The following is a 17,267-nucleotide window of genomic DNA, read 5'->3' as shown; positions in this document are numbered from 1 at the left end:
CTTGTGGCTGTCAGAGCCTTGCTAGGCCTCATGGAACTTGTAGTTCTGCAACAGCTGGAGGTCCCCTAATTGCATATCCCTGTTATACATCTTCATATCACTAGTGAGTAATCTGTGTTGAAATGGCTACCAGTGGATCCTTCTCCTTTACAGAAGCGGATGCTTCAAAAATCTTCACAGAAAATCTCTCGATCCTACCATTTCTAAGTCAATCATCTTGTATACAATTGACCTGTAAAATGGAGAAATTACTACAACGATCTGTTACGATGGAGTTACATGAGGTAACATTGGTAGAATATTACAGGCTACAGATGATCCCAAGAGGTCTGAGAGTTTGCCTTGTGCCTACAATATTCTCACAGAATGTTGATTTCAAAACAAACGTTTGCCCAGATTGTAAACAAGTGCTCGTTCGATATAATGACTTTGACGGTTCAATTCCTACAACAGGAGCGAGTGGTGATTAAACAGCAGATTGCAGACATTGAGAAACTAGAGGTGTTTTCCAGTAGTGATTAATTAGCAATATCAAAGAAAAGAATGAAGTGAAACTGTCCGCGTTCAGAAGGAATGAGGAATTATGTAAACGGACCAAGTTGGAGCGAGACAGATGATTATACCAATAACCGTGTATAGACCTGGACTGACCCTATTTATTATTGCAAGACATTCAGATATCGTCAACAGAATAAACAAATCTCTACCTCCTTCTCTTCAATTGCCACCACAGGATCATTAGCCAGTGTACCTACTACATCTTTTTTGACCAGGGCTGCAACAGACCACGCACCAGGAGAGGAGACAAACGATACAAGAAAAGGAGAATCAAAAGGTGTAACAACCAGACTTCAGAACTGTCGGGCAAATTAAAGGACAATGTGGTATATAATATTTCTTCTATATATCGTTATCAGAGACTGAAATACCGTACATGTATTAAATAGAGATTTCGGCTTTTGCCCTAAAGAAAAAAAAATGAATAAGTTCGTGTTAAGACAGGATCTATATCACTTTTTTAGACAACTTAGATGGAGAGCTTATTTTTCATTGAAACCAAGTTTACCAGATATAGGAATATTACCATTGTCTATTAAAAATTTGAATTTGAGGACTAAAAGTACCACTGTACCTCCTACCTCATGCTCTGCTGTCGAGGTGTTTATTGATAAAGTGAATGCAGAAATTGATTCCTCTTTGAACGATAGATCTAAATTAGATCATATACCTAACAACTTTAGTCGCAAAGAAAGTGAAGCTCAGTCCTTGTTGGCTCGGCGAGATATTATCAAACCGGCCGACAAGAGGGGAGCTATTGTGGTTATGGACACCTCGCAGTATTGGCCTGAGGTAGTAAGACAGTTATCATATCAAACATTACTACATATAAGCAGTTGGACTCTTGTTTTGAGAGCTCTGAAAGAAGGTATTATTGACAATGATACTCAGAAATTTTTGATTTGCGATTATCCTGTCACACCAGTGATCTATATATTACCAAAGATCCACAAGGATCTTTTGAATCCCCCAGGCCATCCCATAGTGTCTGGAACAGAGTCAGTTACCACTCCATTGGTGCAATATTTAGATAGATGTTTCATTCCACTTGTGATTAACACTAGATCCTATATATGAGATTCTAGTGATTTTTTAGAGAAAGTTAAAAATATACATGTGGTACCTGACTCTCTTCTAGTCACTTGGGACGTTTCTAGTCTTTATACTATTATTCCACACCATTTAGGTATGGAAGCCTGCCGTCGGTTACTAGTACAGTCTCAATGTTACAATGATAAACAAATTAATTTTCTACTTGAGAATTTTTTATGTTTATCCGCTTGCCGACAGGCTCACGCTGATATACGTCGATAGAAGGGCACGTACAGGCAGATTAACGTACCTGTACGTTGCCCTTTAAGAAGCGTGATTGCGGGTCCCGCGTACCCGATGTCCGTTGGGATACCCGCGATCATCTCACGGAGAGGAAGAATGGGAAAATGCTGATGTAAACAAGTATTTCCCAATTCTGCCTAGTGACAGGACACTGATCACAGCTCCCTGTAATCGGGAGCGTTGATCAGTGTCGTTTCACACATAGCCTTGCCCACCACAGTTAGAATCACTCCCTAGGACACACTTAACACCTTCACTGCCCCCTAGGGGTTAACTCCTTCACTGCCAGTCACATTTACACAGTAATCAATGTATTTTTAATTGCACTGATCGCTGTATAAATGTGAATGGTCCCAAAATCGCACCAAAAGTGTCTGATGTGTCCACCATAATGTTGCAGTCATGATAAAAATCACTGATCGCCGCCATTACTAGTAAAGAAAAATTATTAATAAAAATGCCATAAAACTGCCATTATTAAATGCCATTATTCCAATTTTTTTACCAAAAATATGTAGAAGAATACGTATCGGCCTAAACTGAGGAGAGAAATAGTTTTTTTATATATTTTTTGGGGATATTTATTATAGCAAAAAGTAAAAAATAATGCGTTTTTTTCAAAATTGTGGCAATTTTATTGTTTATAGCGCAAAAAATAAAAACCGCAGAGGTGATCAAATACCACCAAAAGAAAGCTCTATTTGTGGGGAAAAAAGGACATCAATTTTGTTTGGGAGCCACGTTGCACGACCGCGCAATTGTCAGTTAAAGTGACGCAGTGCCGAATCGCAAAAAGTGCTCTGGTTTTTGGGCAACCAAATGGTCCAGGGCTTAAGTGGTTAAAGAAACCCATTACTTACAGCTTAAAGGGGCAGCAATGTGTTCCAATGTCACACCCCCCATAAGAAAATTAATTCATGAATATGATAGAGACTTCATTGATTTATAATAATAAAATATTTACTAAGCACTGTCAGGGGTGGTTTATTGATGATATTTTTGCAGTGTGGGGTGCTGACATTGAAACCCTTTTATTATTTGATCAATATCTTAATTATCTTGTCCCTGGTCTGAAGTTAAATATCTTGTATAATAATAGTGAGATCTCATTTTTGGCCACATTGTTGAGAATGAGAAGTACAAAGAGAGCAATTTATTTAACAAAAGTATGGGTCATAATCAATTATTACATTACAGTAGTTTTCACCCCCAAGGGGTATTTAATTCCATACCTAGGAGCCAGCTACAACGGGTTAAAAGGATAGTGAGTGATCCACAAGGCTGTGACGAAATAAAAAACGAAATGGAAACCAGGCTTGCCAAGAGAGGTTATCCAGCCTAATTGATTAAGAAGGAACGTAAACATTTAACAAAGAATAGGAATCACAATAGAAATAATAGAATAATTACATTTGTGTCACAATTTCATCCATACTCACTCCTGATCTTTAAGATTCTTAAAAAACATTGGGGTTTACTGAGAGAAAATTACCCTAATATAACTGAGTTTCAAGCTCCCCAATATACCCCTGCCAGCACGACTGCTACTTTCTTGGGGTCCCATAACACAGGGTCATACCCATGTTTATCATGTATAAAATGCAACTCCATGATAAAAGGCAAGTGTATATCCCATTCACATAAAGGGTATGATATTAAAATTAAAAGGTTATGACACTTGCCAATCGTCATATGTAATATATGCTATAAAATGTCCATGTGTGTTGGACGTGGGTTGTGGGGTATCCAAATGTCCAAAGACAGGATAGCAAGGCACAAATATTCAATTAGCTGTCTTTAGCAAGACATTTCTTGGAAAAAGGACATTCAATCTCTGAATTAAAATTTATGGTGCTGGAGGGGATAAATTAAAATAGGAGAGGTGGAGATCGGGAGTCAATTCTAAAAAAACGTGAGGTACATCACGATTCATGTTCTCAATACTATTTCCCCCAAGGGATTAAACACAGATTTGGATTTATATTTAATTTTGTTTTATTTTGTAGGTATTTAATAAAACAATGACATAATATTTTCTATGTGATTGCTAGATAGTTATATATTTTGTATACGTATCTTTCAACAGATTAACGTATTGGAGGCTTATGCTGAAATAATGAAGGTCTTATATTCTGCTAGCCAGTGATGTAAAGATGTATAAGATAAGATTGTAATTTGCATTAATTAACTGATCATGTAATTGATTCCAAATGTGTAAGGTGAAGGTATTTAAACAGTTATGTTTGTAACTCGAACTTTAGATGTGTTTTTTGATGTGATGAAGGGTGTAAGCTTGTGAGCCCCAAACGGAAACCATGTACTTGCACATCATGTAATACATGCTTGAACTATCGGTTCAATAAAGAAATTTTTAGTGCAGCAATCCTGTGGACTTTTCTATATATATATTATACACACGCACACAGTATCTCACAAAAGTGAGTACATCCCCTCACATTTTCGTAAATATTTTATTATATCTTTTCATGTGACAAAACTGAAGAAATTACACTTTGTTACAATGTAAAGTGCACGTGCTCAGCGTCATATGCAGAGGTTGTCTTTGGGAGTGTCACGGTCTGGGGCTGCATGAGTGCTGCCGGCACTGGGGAGCTACAGTTCATTGAGGGAACCATGAATGCCAACATGTACTGTGACATACTGAAGCAGAGCATGATCCTCTCCCTTCAGAGACTGGGCTGCAGGGCATTATTCCAACATGAGAACAACCCCAAACACACCTCCAAGACGACCACTACCTTGCTTAAGAATCTGAGGGGAAAGGTGATGGACTGGCAAAGCATGTCTCCAAACCTAAACCCTGTTGAGCATCTGTGGGGCATCCTCAAACGGAGGGTGGAGGAGTGCAAGGTCTCTAACATCCACCAGCTCCGTGATGTCATCATGGAGGAGTGGAAGAAAACTTCAGTGGCAACCTGTGAAGCTCTGGTGAACTCCATGCCCAAGAGGGTTAAGGCAGTGCTGGAAAATAAGGGTGGCCATACAAAATATTGACATTTTGGGCCCAATTTGGACATTTTCACTTAGGGGTGTACTCACTTTTGTTGCCAGCGGTTTAGACATTATTGGCGTTGTATTGAGTTATTTTGAGGGGGCAGCAAATTTACACTTTTATACAAGCTGTACACTCACTACTTTACATTGTAGCAATGTGTTATTTCTTGAGTGTTGTCACATGAAAAGATATAATAAAATATTTACAAAAACGTGAGGGGTGTACTCACTTTTGTGAGATACTGTATATATATCCCTTTTGGTCTAGCTTTAACAGCAGCTTTTCCATGGTCAGAACATGTGGTCTCAGACTTTCTCCCTGAGCAGATCCCTACACACATATGCTAATCTGATTGGATGTGGTGTAGTATATGTAGTAAATAAATCAGTATCAAAAGTACACAGCTGATTTAAAATCAAGAAGTTATGGAGAGTATTCGAGGCCTCAAATGTTAAAGGGAGCTAGCCACTACTGTTGAATGCTTAAACATGCCACTGAATAAACACTGATCCCAGAAAAAAAAGGACGCAGTTACAACAAGTTTATCCCAAAGAAATAACTCTGTATGCACTTAGGAATATTTTGGTTACACCAAAAAGTATACTGATATATTGGTTGTTGGGAACAGTGTTAATTTTGTCATAGTTTTCATCAGCTGCATGTTTTTCGAAAACTAAATGAAAATGAAATTCAAGCTAAGTCAATTTATGAAAACTATGACGAAAATCAATTCCTATTTTCCTCAACGAAAAACAAAAATAAATGAAAATACAAGGGAGGGACGTTTACCCACCTGAACTGCTTTTCTCGGACCGCCACCAAGCCTTCACCCCCTGACAAGATATATTGGCTGAGAGATGCAGGCTCCCCTGCCTGCCTGCTGCCTGGGAGTTCTGGAACAATGCCCTGCAAACCACATGGTGAGAAGTTCCCCTCCCAGCAAGGTAGCAGTGCTTAGAACTGTGTACAATAACAGAATTCCCACACCAGTTCTCTGCCCTGTGCACTCCCTCACTCCCATTTACTTTCCCATTCCCACTACATGTTATTCGATTTTTACTCCAGGAATATATAATGAGTTTGGAAATTCTAGAGAACTGCTTAAATAATACATTAAAATGTATCTAAACCCATTTGATTTAGTTGACTAAAATCTGATGGAGATTTTTGTCAACTAAAATACGAAAAAAAAAAACAATTCAGAGGACTAAAATACGACAAACTAAAATGCCATTTTGGTCAAAAGACTATAACTAAAACTAAATAAAAAATTGATGTCAAAATTAACACTAGTTGGAAAACATAGGATACACTATATCACCCATATCTACCTACAGTATATTTCCACCTTCAGAGCTGATCTCCCCTGCTTTACAGCAGGGTATTATATAAATAAAAACTGTCAGGCTTACCCCTAACACAAGTGACCAGACACTATAGCTGGCTTCTATGTTCTTTATCTATAGCAGCCCTCTTTCCCTTAAGGCAAGCAGGCCTACCAGTACTAGGTTACCCCCAGGTCTTATACACAATGCTATAGCGCCTGGACACCATGCCAGGGCAGGTGCGAACCGAGCACAGCAAACAGGTACTTGCAGGTGGCAGACAGGCAGAAGGGTTTGATGACAGGTCAGGCACAAGGCAGGCAAGGTTCAGATAAGCCTGAGTTCCAATCCGATGTCATAAACAAGGGAATCCAAACTAACAGGCAGGGCAGACAAAAATGCTATCACAAGCATGAGACTGCTGGCTTGGTTGGCCTAAATCAGGTTTGGTCTCCGCCCAGAGACTGGCTACATCAATCACCTTGCAGGTGGACAGACAGACAAGGAGAATGCATCACAGCCAAAACCAGGATGCTGGAATGAGACCAGCAGCTATTAAGTGCAGGAGCACTACACGTGCCTGACAGAAACAATGAGCTAAGCTGGATATACACTAGTAGAATTTCAAATGAAAAATCTTAGGAACATTTTTATGAAAATTCTCAGAACATTATGTCAACAAAGAGTAGTTTCAGATATTGTTTGGCCCTAACAATCAATTTTAGAATGAAAGGACTTTACTGAATGAAAACCACATACACAGTGTTAGAAATTCGTACATTCTAGAAAAATTTTCCATCCTGCTTCTTCAAATTTTATTGTCCCTCCTGTCCTGGTCTATGCATTGGTGAATGTTTTGAACGCTACCATACACTAGTTGAGTTTTAGCGTAGGGTACAGCATTGCACAGACTAGGACACACTTTCACAGGATCTCCCAAGATGCCATCGCATTTTGAGAGACCCAAACCTGGTACCAGTTACAAAAGTTAAAGTTATTAAAAAAAGTGTGAAAAAATAAAAAAATAAAAAAAATAAAAACACAAAAAAAAATAAAATAAAAAAAACAAAAATAGTTGTCGTTTTATTGTTCTCTCTCTCTCTATTCTCTCTCTATTGTTCTGCTCTTTTTTACTGTATTCTATTCTGCAATGTTTTATTGTTATTATGTTTTACCATGTTTGCTTTTCAGATATGTGTTTTGTTGGTAACCATTTTTTTGTTTTCAGGTATGCCATTCAGCTGCAGAGCGGATTTATTTATCTTGACAGCAACAGCGTTTGCTCCAATGATATATATATTTTAGGCACAGGTTGCGTTAAATGTTTTATTTTTTACTATGTTTTTTTTGTATTTGCTTTGCAGGTATGGTAAGTCTTACTGTTATACTGTAATGTTACTTTGTTTTATTGTTAACCATCATTTGCTTAGCAGGTACGCCATTCAGTTGCAGTGCGGCTTTATTTATCTTGACAGCAACAGCGTTTGCTCCCACGATATATAAAGCCGTGACTCCAGCGCTGTCGGAGGTGATTTCACCACCACAGTTACATACTTCAGCATATATGCCGAAGCGTGGGGGCAGCAGTGGGTGGAGGAGCGATTTGCTCCTGCCTTTTGTGGGAGGATGCCCCCATGCTTGGGCATATATATATTTTAGGCACAGGTTGCGTTAAATGTTTTATTTTTTACTATGTTTTTTTTGTATTTGCTTTGCAGGTATGGTAAGTCTTATGCCCCGTACACACGGTCGGATTTTCCGATGGAAAATGTCCGATCGGAGCGTGTTGTCGGAAATTCCGACCGTGTGTGGGCTCCATCGGACATTTTCCATCGGATTTTCCGACACACAAAGTTGGAGAGCCGGAGATAACATTTTCCGACAACAAAATCCGTTGTCGGAAATTCCGATCGTGTGTACACAAATCCGACGGACAAAGTGCCACGCATGCTCAGAATAAATAAAGAGATGAAAGCTATTGGCCACTGCCCCGTTTATAGTCCCGACGTATGTGTTTTACGTCACCGCGTTCAGAACGATCGGATTTTCCGACAACTTTGTGTGACCGTGTGTATGCAAGACAAGTTTGAGCCAACATCCGTCGGAAAAAATCCTATGATTTTGTTGTCGGAATGTCCGAACAAAGTCCGACCGTGTGTACGGGGCATAACTGTTATACTGTAACGTTACTTTGTTTTATTGTTAACCATCATTTGCTTAGCAGGTACACCATTCAGTTGCAGCGCGGATTTATTTATCTTGACAGCAACAGCGTTTGCTCCCACGATACATAAAGCCGTGACTCCAGCGCTGTCGGAGGTGATTTCACCACCACAGTTACATACTTCAGAATATATGCTGAAGCGTGGGGGCAGCAGAGGGCGGAGGAGCGATTTGCTCCTAACTTTTGCGGGAGGATGCCCCCATGCTTCGGCATATATATATACGGTGCATGTATGCCCATCATTAGAAGAGGGTGGATGAAGGGAGGTATTCTAATGGTGGGCATACCCACCGATCAATCTCTTTTTTTCATTTAGCCCACAGGCTGCATGAAAAAAAAGTTTACAATATATGCCCAACAAGGACCAGCAACGTACTGGTATGTTGCTGGAATTTGAGTGGTTATACCAGAATGATGCCTGCAGGTTTAGGTATCATCTTGGTATCATTTTTTTTCAGCCAGCGGTCGGCTTTCATGTAAAAGCAATCCTAGCGGCTAATTAGCCTCTAGACTGCTTTTACAAGCAGTGGGAGGGAATCCCCCCCCACCGTCTTCCATGTTTTTCTCTGGCTCTCCTGTCCCAGCAGGGAACCTGAGAATGCAGCCAGTGATTCAGCCAGCTGACCATAGAGGTGATCAGAGACCAGAGTGGCTCCAAACATCTCTATGGCCTAAGAAACTGGAAGCTACGAGCATTTCATGACTTAGATTTCGCCGGATGTAAACAGCGCCATTGGGAAATTGGGAAAGCATTTTATCACACCGATCTTGGTGTGGTCAGATGCTTTGAGAGCAGAGGAGAGATCTAGGGTCTAACAGACCCCAGTTTTTTCAAAAAAGAGTACCTGTCACTACCTATTGCTATCATAGGGGATATTTACATTCCCTGAGATAACAATAAAAATGATTAAAAAAAAAATAAAAATGAAAGGAACAGTTTAAAAATAAGATAAAAAAGCAAAAAAATAATAAAGAAAAAAAACAAAAAAAACAAAAAAAGCACCCTGTCCCCCCCTGCTCTCGCGCAAAGGCGAACACAAGCGTCGGTCTGGCGTCAAATGTAAAGGGCAATTGCTCCATGCATGTGAGGTATCACTGCGAAGGTCAGATCGAGGGCAGTAATTTTAGCAGTAGACCTCCTCTGTAAATCTAAAGTGGTAACCTGTAAAGGCTTTTAAAGGCTTTTAAAAATGCATTTAGTTTGTCGCCACTGCACGTTTGTGCGCAATTTTAAAGCATGTCATGTTTGGTATCCATGTACTCGGCCTAAGATCATCTTTTTTATTTCATCAAACATTTGGGCAATATAGTGTGTTTTAGTGCATTAAAATTTTAAAAAGTGTGTTTTTTCCAAAAAAATGCGTTTGAAAAATCGCTGCGCAAATACTGTATGAAAAATTAAACACCCACCATTTTAATCTGTAGGGCATTTGCTTTAAAAAAATATATAATGTTTGGGGGTTCAAAGTAATTTTCTTGCAAAAAAAAATTTTTTTTTCATGTAAACAAAAAGTGTCAGAAAGGGCTTTGTCTTCAAGTGGTTAGAAGAGTGGGTGATGTGTGACATAAGCTTCTAAATGTTGTGCATAAAATGCCAGGACAATTCAAACCCCCCCAAATGACCCCATTTTGGAAAGTAGACACCCCAAGCTATTTGCTGAGAGGCATGTAGAGTCCATGGAATATTTTATATTGTGACACAAGTTGCGGCTCCTGAGTACGGGGATACCACATGTGTGAGACTTTTTGGGAGCCTAGCCACGTACGGGACCCCGAAAACCAAGCACCGCCTTCAAGCTTTCTAAGGGCGTAAATTTTTGATTTCACTCTTCACTGCCTATCACAGTTTCGGAGGCCATGGAATGCCCATGTGGCACAAAACCCCCCCAAATGACCCTATTTTGGAAAGTAGACACCCCAAGCTATTTTCTGAGAGGTATAGTGAGTATTTTGCAGACCTCGCTTTTTGCCACAAAGTTTTGAAAATTGAAAAAAGAAAAAAAAATTTTTCAAAAACAAATGAGAGCTTCAAAATACTCACCATGCCTCTCAGCAAATAGCTTGGGATGTCTACTTTCCAAAATGGGGTCATTTGGGGGGGGGGGGTTGTGCCATCTGGGCATTTTATGGCCTTCAAAACTGTGATAGTTAGTGAGGAGTGAAATCAAAACTTTACGCCCTTAGAAATCCTGAAGGCGGTGCTTGGTTTTCGGGGCACCGTGCGCGGATAGGCTCCCAAAAAGTCCCACACATGTGGTATCCCCATACTCAGGAGAATCAGCAGAATGTATTTTGGGGTGCAATTCCACATATGCCCATGGTCTGTGTGAGTAATATATCATTTAGTGACAACTTTGTGCAAAAAAAAAAAAAAAAATTGGTCACTTTCCCGCAACTTGTGTCAAAATATAAAATATTCCATGGACTCAACATGCCTCTCAGCAAATAGCTTGGGGTGTCTACTTTGTACAAAAAAAAAATTGTCACTTTCCCGCAACTTGTATCAAAATATAAAATATTCCATGGACTCAACATGCCTCTCAGCAAATAGCTTGGGGTGTCTACTTTCCAAAATGGGGTCATTTGGGGGGGTTTTGTGCCATCTTGGCATTTTATGGCCTTCAAAACTGTGATAGGTAGTGAGGAGTGAAATTTAAAAATTTACGCCCTTAGAAATCCTGAAAGCGGTGCTTGGTTTTCGGGGGCCCCGTACGCGGCTAGGCTCGCAAAAGTCCCACACATGTGGTATCCCCATACTCAGGAGAAGCAGCTAAATGGGGGGGGGGGGGTTGTACTGCCCTGCCATTTTAGCACCTCAAGAAATGACATAGGCAGTCATAAACTAAAAGCTGTGTAAATTCCAGAAAATGTACCGTAGTTTGTAGACACTATAACTTTTGCGCAAACCAATAAATATATGCTTATTGACATTATATTTTTACCAAAGACATGTGGCCGAATACATTTTGGCCTAAATGTATGACTAAAATTGAGTTTATTGGATTTTTTTTATAACAAAAAGTAGAAAATATCATTTTTTTTCAAAATTTTCGGTCTTTTTCCATTTATAGCGCAAAAATTAAGGCAGAGGTGATCAAATACCATCAAAAGAAAGCTCTATTTGTGGGAAGAAAAGGACACAAATTTCGTTTGGGTACAGCATTGCATGACCGCGCAATTAGCAGTTAAAGCGACGCAGTGCCAAATTGTAAAAAGTGCTCTGGTCAGGAAGGGGGTAAATCCTTCCGGGGCTGAAGTGGTTAAATTTTGGTTTGGGGTTCCCCTTAATATTCATACCAGACCCAAAGGGCCCGGTAATGTACTGTGGGGGGACCCCAGGCCGTTTTTTTCCATGACTTTTATGAGTATTGCAGAGACCCGACAATTCATTATAGCTGCCGGCGCTACCGCTAGTATTTTTAAATGACTTTCTTTTCCTTTAGAAATGTCATTTTGCTCTCGGACTGTTGTAAACACGGGAAACATGCGCCACTTTACAGGCATACTATAGACACCTCCCAGGTACGAAATTTAAAGGAATATTTCACTTTTATTGTTTCACTTTAAGCATTATTAAAATCACTGCTCCTGAAAAAACGTCTGTTTTTAAAACTTTTTTTGCATTGATACATGTCCCCTGGGGCAGGACCCAGGTCCCCAAACACTTTTTATGACAATAGTTTGCATATTAACCTTTAAAATTAGCACTTTTGATTTCTCCCATAGACTTTTAAAGGGTGTTCCGTGGCTTTCGAATTTGCCACGAACACCCCAAATTGTTCGCTATTCGGCGAACAGCCAATGTTTGAGTCGAACTCATGTTCGACCCGAACAGACAGCCCATCCCTAATTGTTAGTTTCCCAGCCATTGGTCCTGAATGTAGCCAATAGGAGCGGGCATTGCCGGGGGAATGAGAACTGCTCGGCTAAAGGAGAAGGAGGGGTGGAAAACCCCTGCAGCTCTGCCTGTGTCCCTTCACAGAGCCTGTCAGTTTTGGCACCGCTGCCCTGTGTCTTGTGGCAGCAGCTGTTGATGGGGGGGGGGTTGGGTCGGCATCAGCACCCGCTACACAAAAAAAGGGCACAGTATAATGTCGCCACTGGTGCTCACGCACCCCCGGCAGCAGCCAGCTCATCAGCCTGCCCGCTAAGTCATCGATGGACTGCCTGCTCACTATTTTCTCGGGGGGGGGGGCAATTGCTCTGTTCCTCCCCCCCTGGATATGCCCCTGCTGTCAGCTCACTAAGCAGGTAACAACTACCCTGTAATTGCCAGCTCACTAAGCAGGTAACAACCATAACCAGACTAAGCAAGTGGCAGTCCTCAAGGATGTCAGTTTTTTCCTGTAATGATTTTTGCTCTTCGAGATTTATAATGTAATCTTCCCAAAGGGCAGTGCCCTAATATTGTCCTTTCAATATACAGTATATACACTTGGAGTAAAGAAACTGTTACATTTACTTCATTTCTGTTGTTTGTCATTTTTATTTAACTCATATATTTCACTAACATTATTAAAATGAACATATAGAAACCAATATTTTACTACAGTTTTAATAGAATTTCAATGTTGCACCCATTATAAAAGCAATCACTATTTGTTTCCTCTTGTGTTGCACTATTTTTTGTGACCTCATTATTATCACAGCAAGATCAATTTTCAATTCAAGTTTTATTGAGGTTATAACAGTTTAATACAAGTAATACAGAGAAAAGTCCAGTACAATAAATTAAAAATTATCATGCTCATTTTGTAGACGCTATAACTTTTGTGCAAACCAATCAATATACACTTATTGCGATTTTTACCAAAAATATGTAGAAGAATACATATTGGCCTAAACTGTGGAAGAAATTTGTTTTTTTATATATTTTTTGGGGATATTTATTATAACAAAAAGTAAATATTACTTTTTTTTTCAAAATTGTCGCTCTTTGTTTATAGAGCAAAAAATAAAAACCACAACAGTGAACAAATACCACCAAAAGAAAGCTGTATTTGTGGGAAAAAAGGAGGTCAATTTTGTTTGGGTACAACAAAAGGACGTCGCACGACCGCACAATTGTCAGCTAAAGCGAGGCAGTACAGAATCGCAAAAAAATGCTCTGGTCGGGAAGGGGGTAAATCCTTCCGGGGCTGAAGTGGTTAAATTGTTTTTGAAGGGTAGTGAAGCGCTTGGGCCCTGAGCCCGTACAAAGATTATGTAATTGGATGATACCATTAGTAAACCAAGTCTTTTGGGTTTAGACTGCAGGGGTAGATGGAGGATCTATTTTCTTAAAGGATTTAGTTATTTAAACAGGTAATTTTGACACACCATTTGCTTTTACTTCTGAAAAAGCGGATCTCTTTTCTCAAAGAAAGGAAGCTAAAGTAAAAAGTTTTATCGTGGTGGTATTTGTAATGTTTGCATTTGTAAAATAATCCTTTTTCAATGCATTGGCAGGAAAAAAGTGAATAAGCGTCAACAATATCTGGTGCAATGAAACGTAAAATGTCAGTGTCTGCTTCTAAGCAACATGCATAAGTAACCATCATCAATGCAGAGGACCAGAAAAGGGAAATAAAAAAAGGGGACAAGGACCCTGACTGCATATTCCAAAAAAATAAAAGTAAAACGTTTAGCCTACAAGTGGAAATAATATAAGCCTATCTGTATAAAATCTGTTTTGTACTTAAGTTGTAAACTCTATAAAAAAAAAAAAAGAAACAGAAAAAAGGTGGTGAGGATCTAAATGTAAAGTGAACTACTTGCATGGCATGCAAGATCACCGCTTTGTAGTAAAAAAAGGGATACTTTCAAAATTGCTACAGTAATTGGCCCTTTCATTTTTTAATAACAGTGGAAAATCAACAGTCTTTAAATCTCTAACACCTTGGTAAAAAAAACTGCATAAAAACTGTTTGGAGGTGGAAAACTCAATGCTGCTTTACTTTAGCTTACTAATATTGCATATACGAATTCAGCATGGCTCAAATTACTATAAATTTCATAAATATGTTGAAAGAATAACACTGACAGACTTCACAAAACCATGTTTGATGAACTAAGAAAAAAAAAAATCTTCTTTTGATAATATATTCTTTTAAAAGTAGTTAGGCAAGACAACACTTAGTGATATATCCGTTCATAGTTTTCTTTTATAAATAAATAATCTCAATGAAACAATAAAATGTTTAATTAAAAAGATATCCTCATTTTTGAAAATACAACTTAGATTTTAAAGTGTTAAATGTTTTTTCCTCAACTCCACAAAATATATAATATTTTATGTCAATTGCTTGCTTTTCTTAGCAATTCTAGACAGGTATAAACAAAAAGAAATGTATAATAACGTTTAACTGTATTTAAACATACTTTTCAAGTGAAATATCTAATGGCACCTTGGCATGTACACATTTAGCAGCTCTCTAAATTAAATAGCATGTTTCCACTAAAGTCTTCCAGTGCTTGGTTTCAGGTTCTAACTTATTATAATGCAATATGAAAAAACATTATTCATTCTTTGTGCAATCACTTTTATGTTTTTTTCATTATCCAGACACATAACAGCATAAGGGTTGCTATCTCTACACAACTTTCTACTATAGTGTTAACAATAGAAAAGGGAAGGCATCAGCAGACTTTTACACTGCTATATCCTTTTCTACAAAATTGTTACATGCAGTATATGTTGGATTTGGTTTCATATTTACATGCAGTTAAAAGTAACAATTCAAAAATAAACTCTGAGCAAAATATTAGACAAGTAACAAAGGACTATATTATCCAAAAAGAAAGAAATGGAAATCAAGAAGTTCTGCTTACCTTCTACCCGGAAGATGGTTAGGTGAGGTCGGCAGTGGTATGAACCAAGGGCATTCCCCGCACAGTTCATCCACAACCCCTGGAAAACCCAAGTAGCTGTAATCACTGAGCTAGCTCTGCTGGTCACTTTCCATTCATTAGAAACAACTGCCCCAATTACAGCCCCGGTGCCAGAAATGCAAAATATCAAAGCAAAAATCTGCATTCCAGACATAATTAATCTTTTTGAACTTATATCAAATACGCCTTAAACAGCAATATTGCATGAATAAAGGTAAAAAAAAAAAGTGCTCTGCATTAAAAACAACTTGATCAAATTACACCTGCTACAAAAACATCAGATGCTTGTAAGACATAATTTTCTTTGCTAGAGGTAGCCAGCCATGCAGGAGAGCAAAGTACATCCCAGTGGGGGGGGGGTTCACCTAGGCAATACAGGCTAACACTATTAAAAATTAATTAATGACAACCTATATTAGTAATAAGCTGATCATATAATGATATATTCAATTAGGTTTATGTCTGTCTTATAAATCATTCATTTTTTACATTGTGTGTACACATGTGGCTTTATCATTAATAATTTGTCTTTCAATAAATAAATATGAAAACCAAGACAGCCTTTAGAGCAAAATCCAATCTAATGATTAATTGTGCGGTTCTCAGCCATGGTGGTCCATATAAGGACACAGATTATATGGAATCTAAAAGTGGTTGTCTTCATAGAAGATCCCACATTATAAGTGAATAGAAACCTGTAATAAGGTAATGTATGTAAATTAATTTTGCATGCTAATCATGATGCGAATTATGCACTGTGTGGGTGTATATATATACAGTGGGGACGGAAAGTATTCAGACCCCCTTAAATTTTTTACTCTTTGTTATATTGCAGCCATTTGCTAAAATCATTTAAGTTAATTTTTTTTCCTCTTTAATGTACACACAACACCCCAGAAAAACACAGAATTGTTGACATTTTTGCAGATTTATTAAAAAAGAAAAACTGAAATATCACATGGCCCTAAGTATTCAGACCCTTTGCTCGATATTTAGCACCCTTTTGATCTAATACAGCCATGAGTCTTTTTGGGAAAGATGCAACAAGTTTTTCACACTTGTAATTAGGGATCCTCTGCCATTCCTCCTTGCAGATCCTTTCCAGTTCTGTCAGGTTGGATGGTAAACGTTGGTGGACAGCCATTTTTTAAATCTCTCCAGAGATGCTCAATTGGGTTTAAGTCAGGGCTCTGGATGGGCCATTCAAGAACAGTCACGGAGTTGTTGTGCAGTCACTCCTTTGTTATTTTAGCTGTGTGCTTAGGGTAATTGTCTTGTTGGAAGGTAAACCTTCGGTCCTGTCTGAGGTCCTGAGCACTCTGGAGAAGGTTTTCATCCAGGATATCCCTGTACTTGGCCGCATTCATCTTTCCCTCGATTGCAACCAGTCGTCCTGTCTCTGCAGCTGAAAAACACCCCCACAGCATGATGCTGTCACCACCATGCTTCACTGTTGGGACTGTATTGGACAGGTGATGAGCAGTGCCTGGTTTTCTCCACATATACTGCTTAGAATTATGGCCAAAAGGTTCTATCTTGGTCTCATCAGACCAGAGAATCTTATTTCTCACCATCTTGGAGTCCTTCAGGTGTTTTTTTTAGCAAACTCGATGCAGGCTTTCATGTGTCTTGCACTGAGGAGAGGCTTCCGTCGGGCCACTCTGCCATAAAGCCCCGACTGGTGGAGGGCTGCAGTGATGGTTGACTTTCTACAACTTTCTCCCATCTACCAACTGCAACTCTGGAGCTCAGCCACAGTGATCTTCGGGTTCTTCTTTACCTCTGTCACCAAGGCTCTTCTCCCCCAATAGCTCAGTTTGGCCGGACGGCCAGCTCTAGGAAGGGTCCTGGTCGTCCCAAACGTCTTCCATTTAAGGATTATGGAGGCCACTGTGCTCTTAGGAACCTTAAGTGCAGCAGAAATGTTTTTGTAACCTTG

At 39.0% G+C, this 17,267-nt stretch overlaps 1 protein-coding gene across 1 annotated transcript in view; it reads right to left on the bottom strand.

Annotated features, from left to right (window-relative positions):
- CLDN10 (claudin 10) overlaps positions 1–15,482 on the bottom strand; it is a 92,294-nt gene extending 76,812 nt beyond the window's left edge. Inside the window, exon 1 of the mRNA XM_073617918.1 lies at positions 15,269–15,482. Coding sequence (XP_073474019.1) covers positions 15,269–15,482 — 214 coding nt within the window. The remainder of the gene's footprint in view (positions 1–15,268) is intronic.
- Positions 15,483–17,267: the final 1,785 nt, after the last annotated feature.

This window comes from Aquarana catesbeiana, linkage group LG02 (assembly GCF_042186555.1).
Source record: "Aquarana catesbeiana isolate 2022-GZ linkage group LG02, ASM4218655v1, whole genome shotgun sequence".
In the NCBI taxonomy this organism is placed as follows: Eukaryota; Metazoa; Chordata; class Amphibia; order Anura; family Ranidae; genus Aquarana; species Aquarana catesbeiana.
This window is presented reverse-complemented; position numbering and strand designations above follow the sequence as displayed.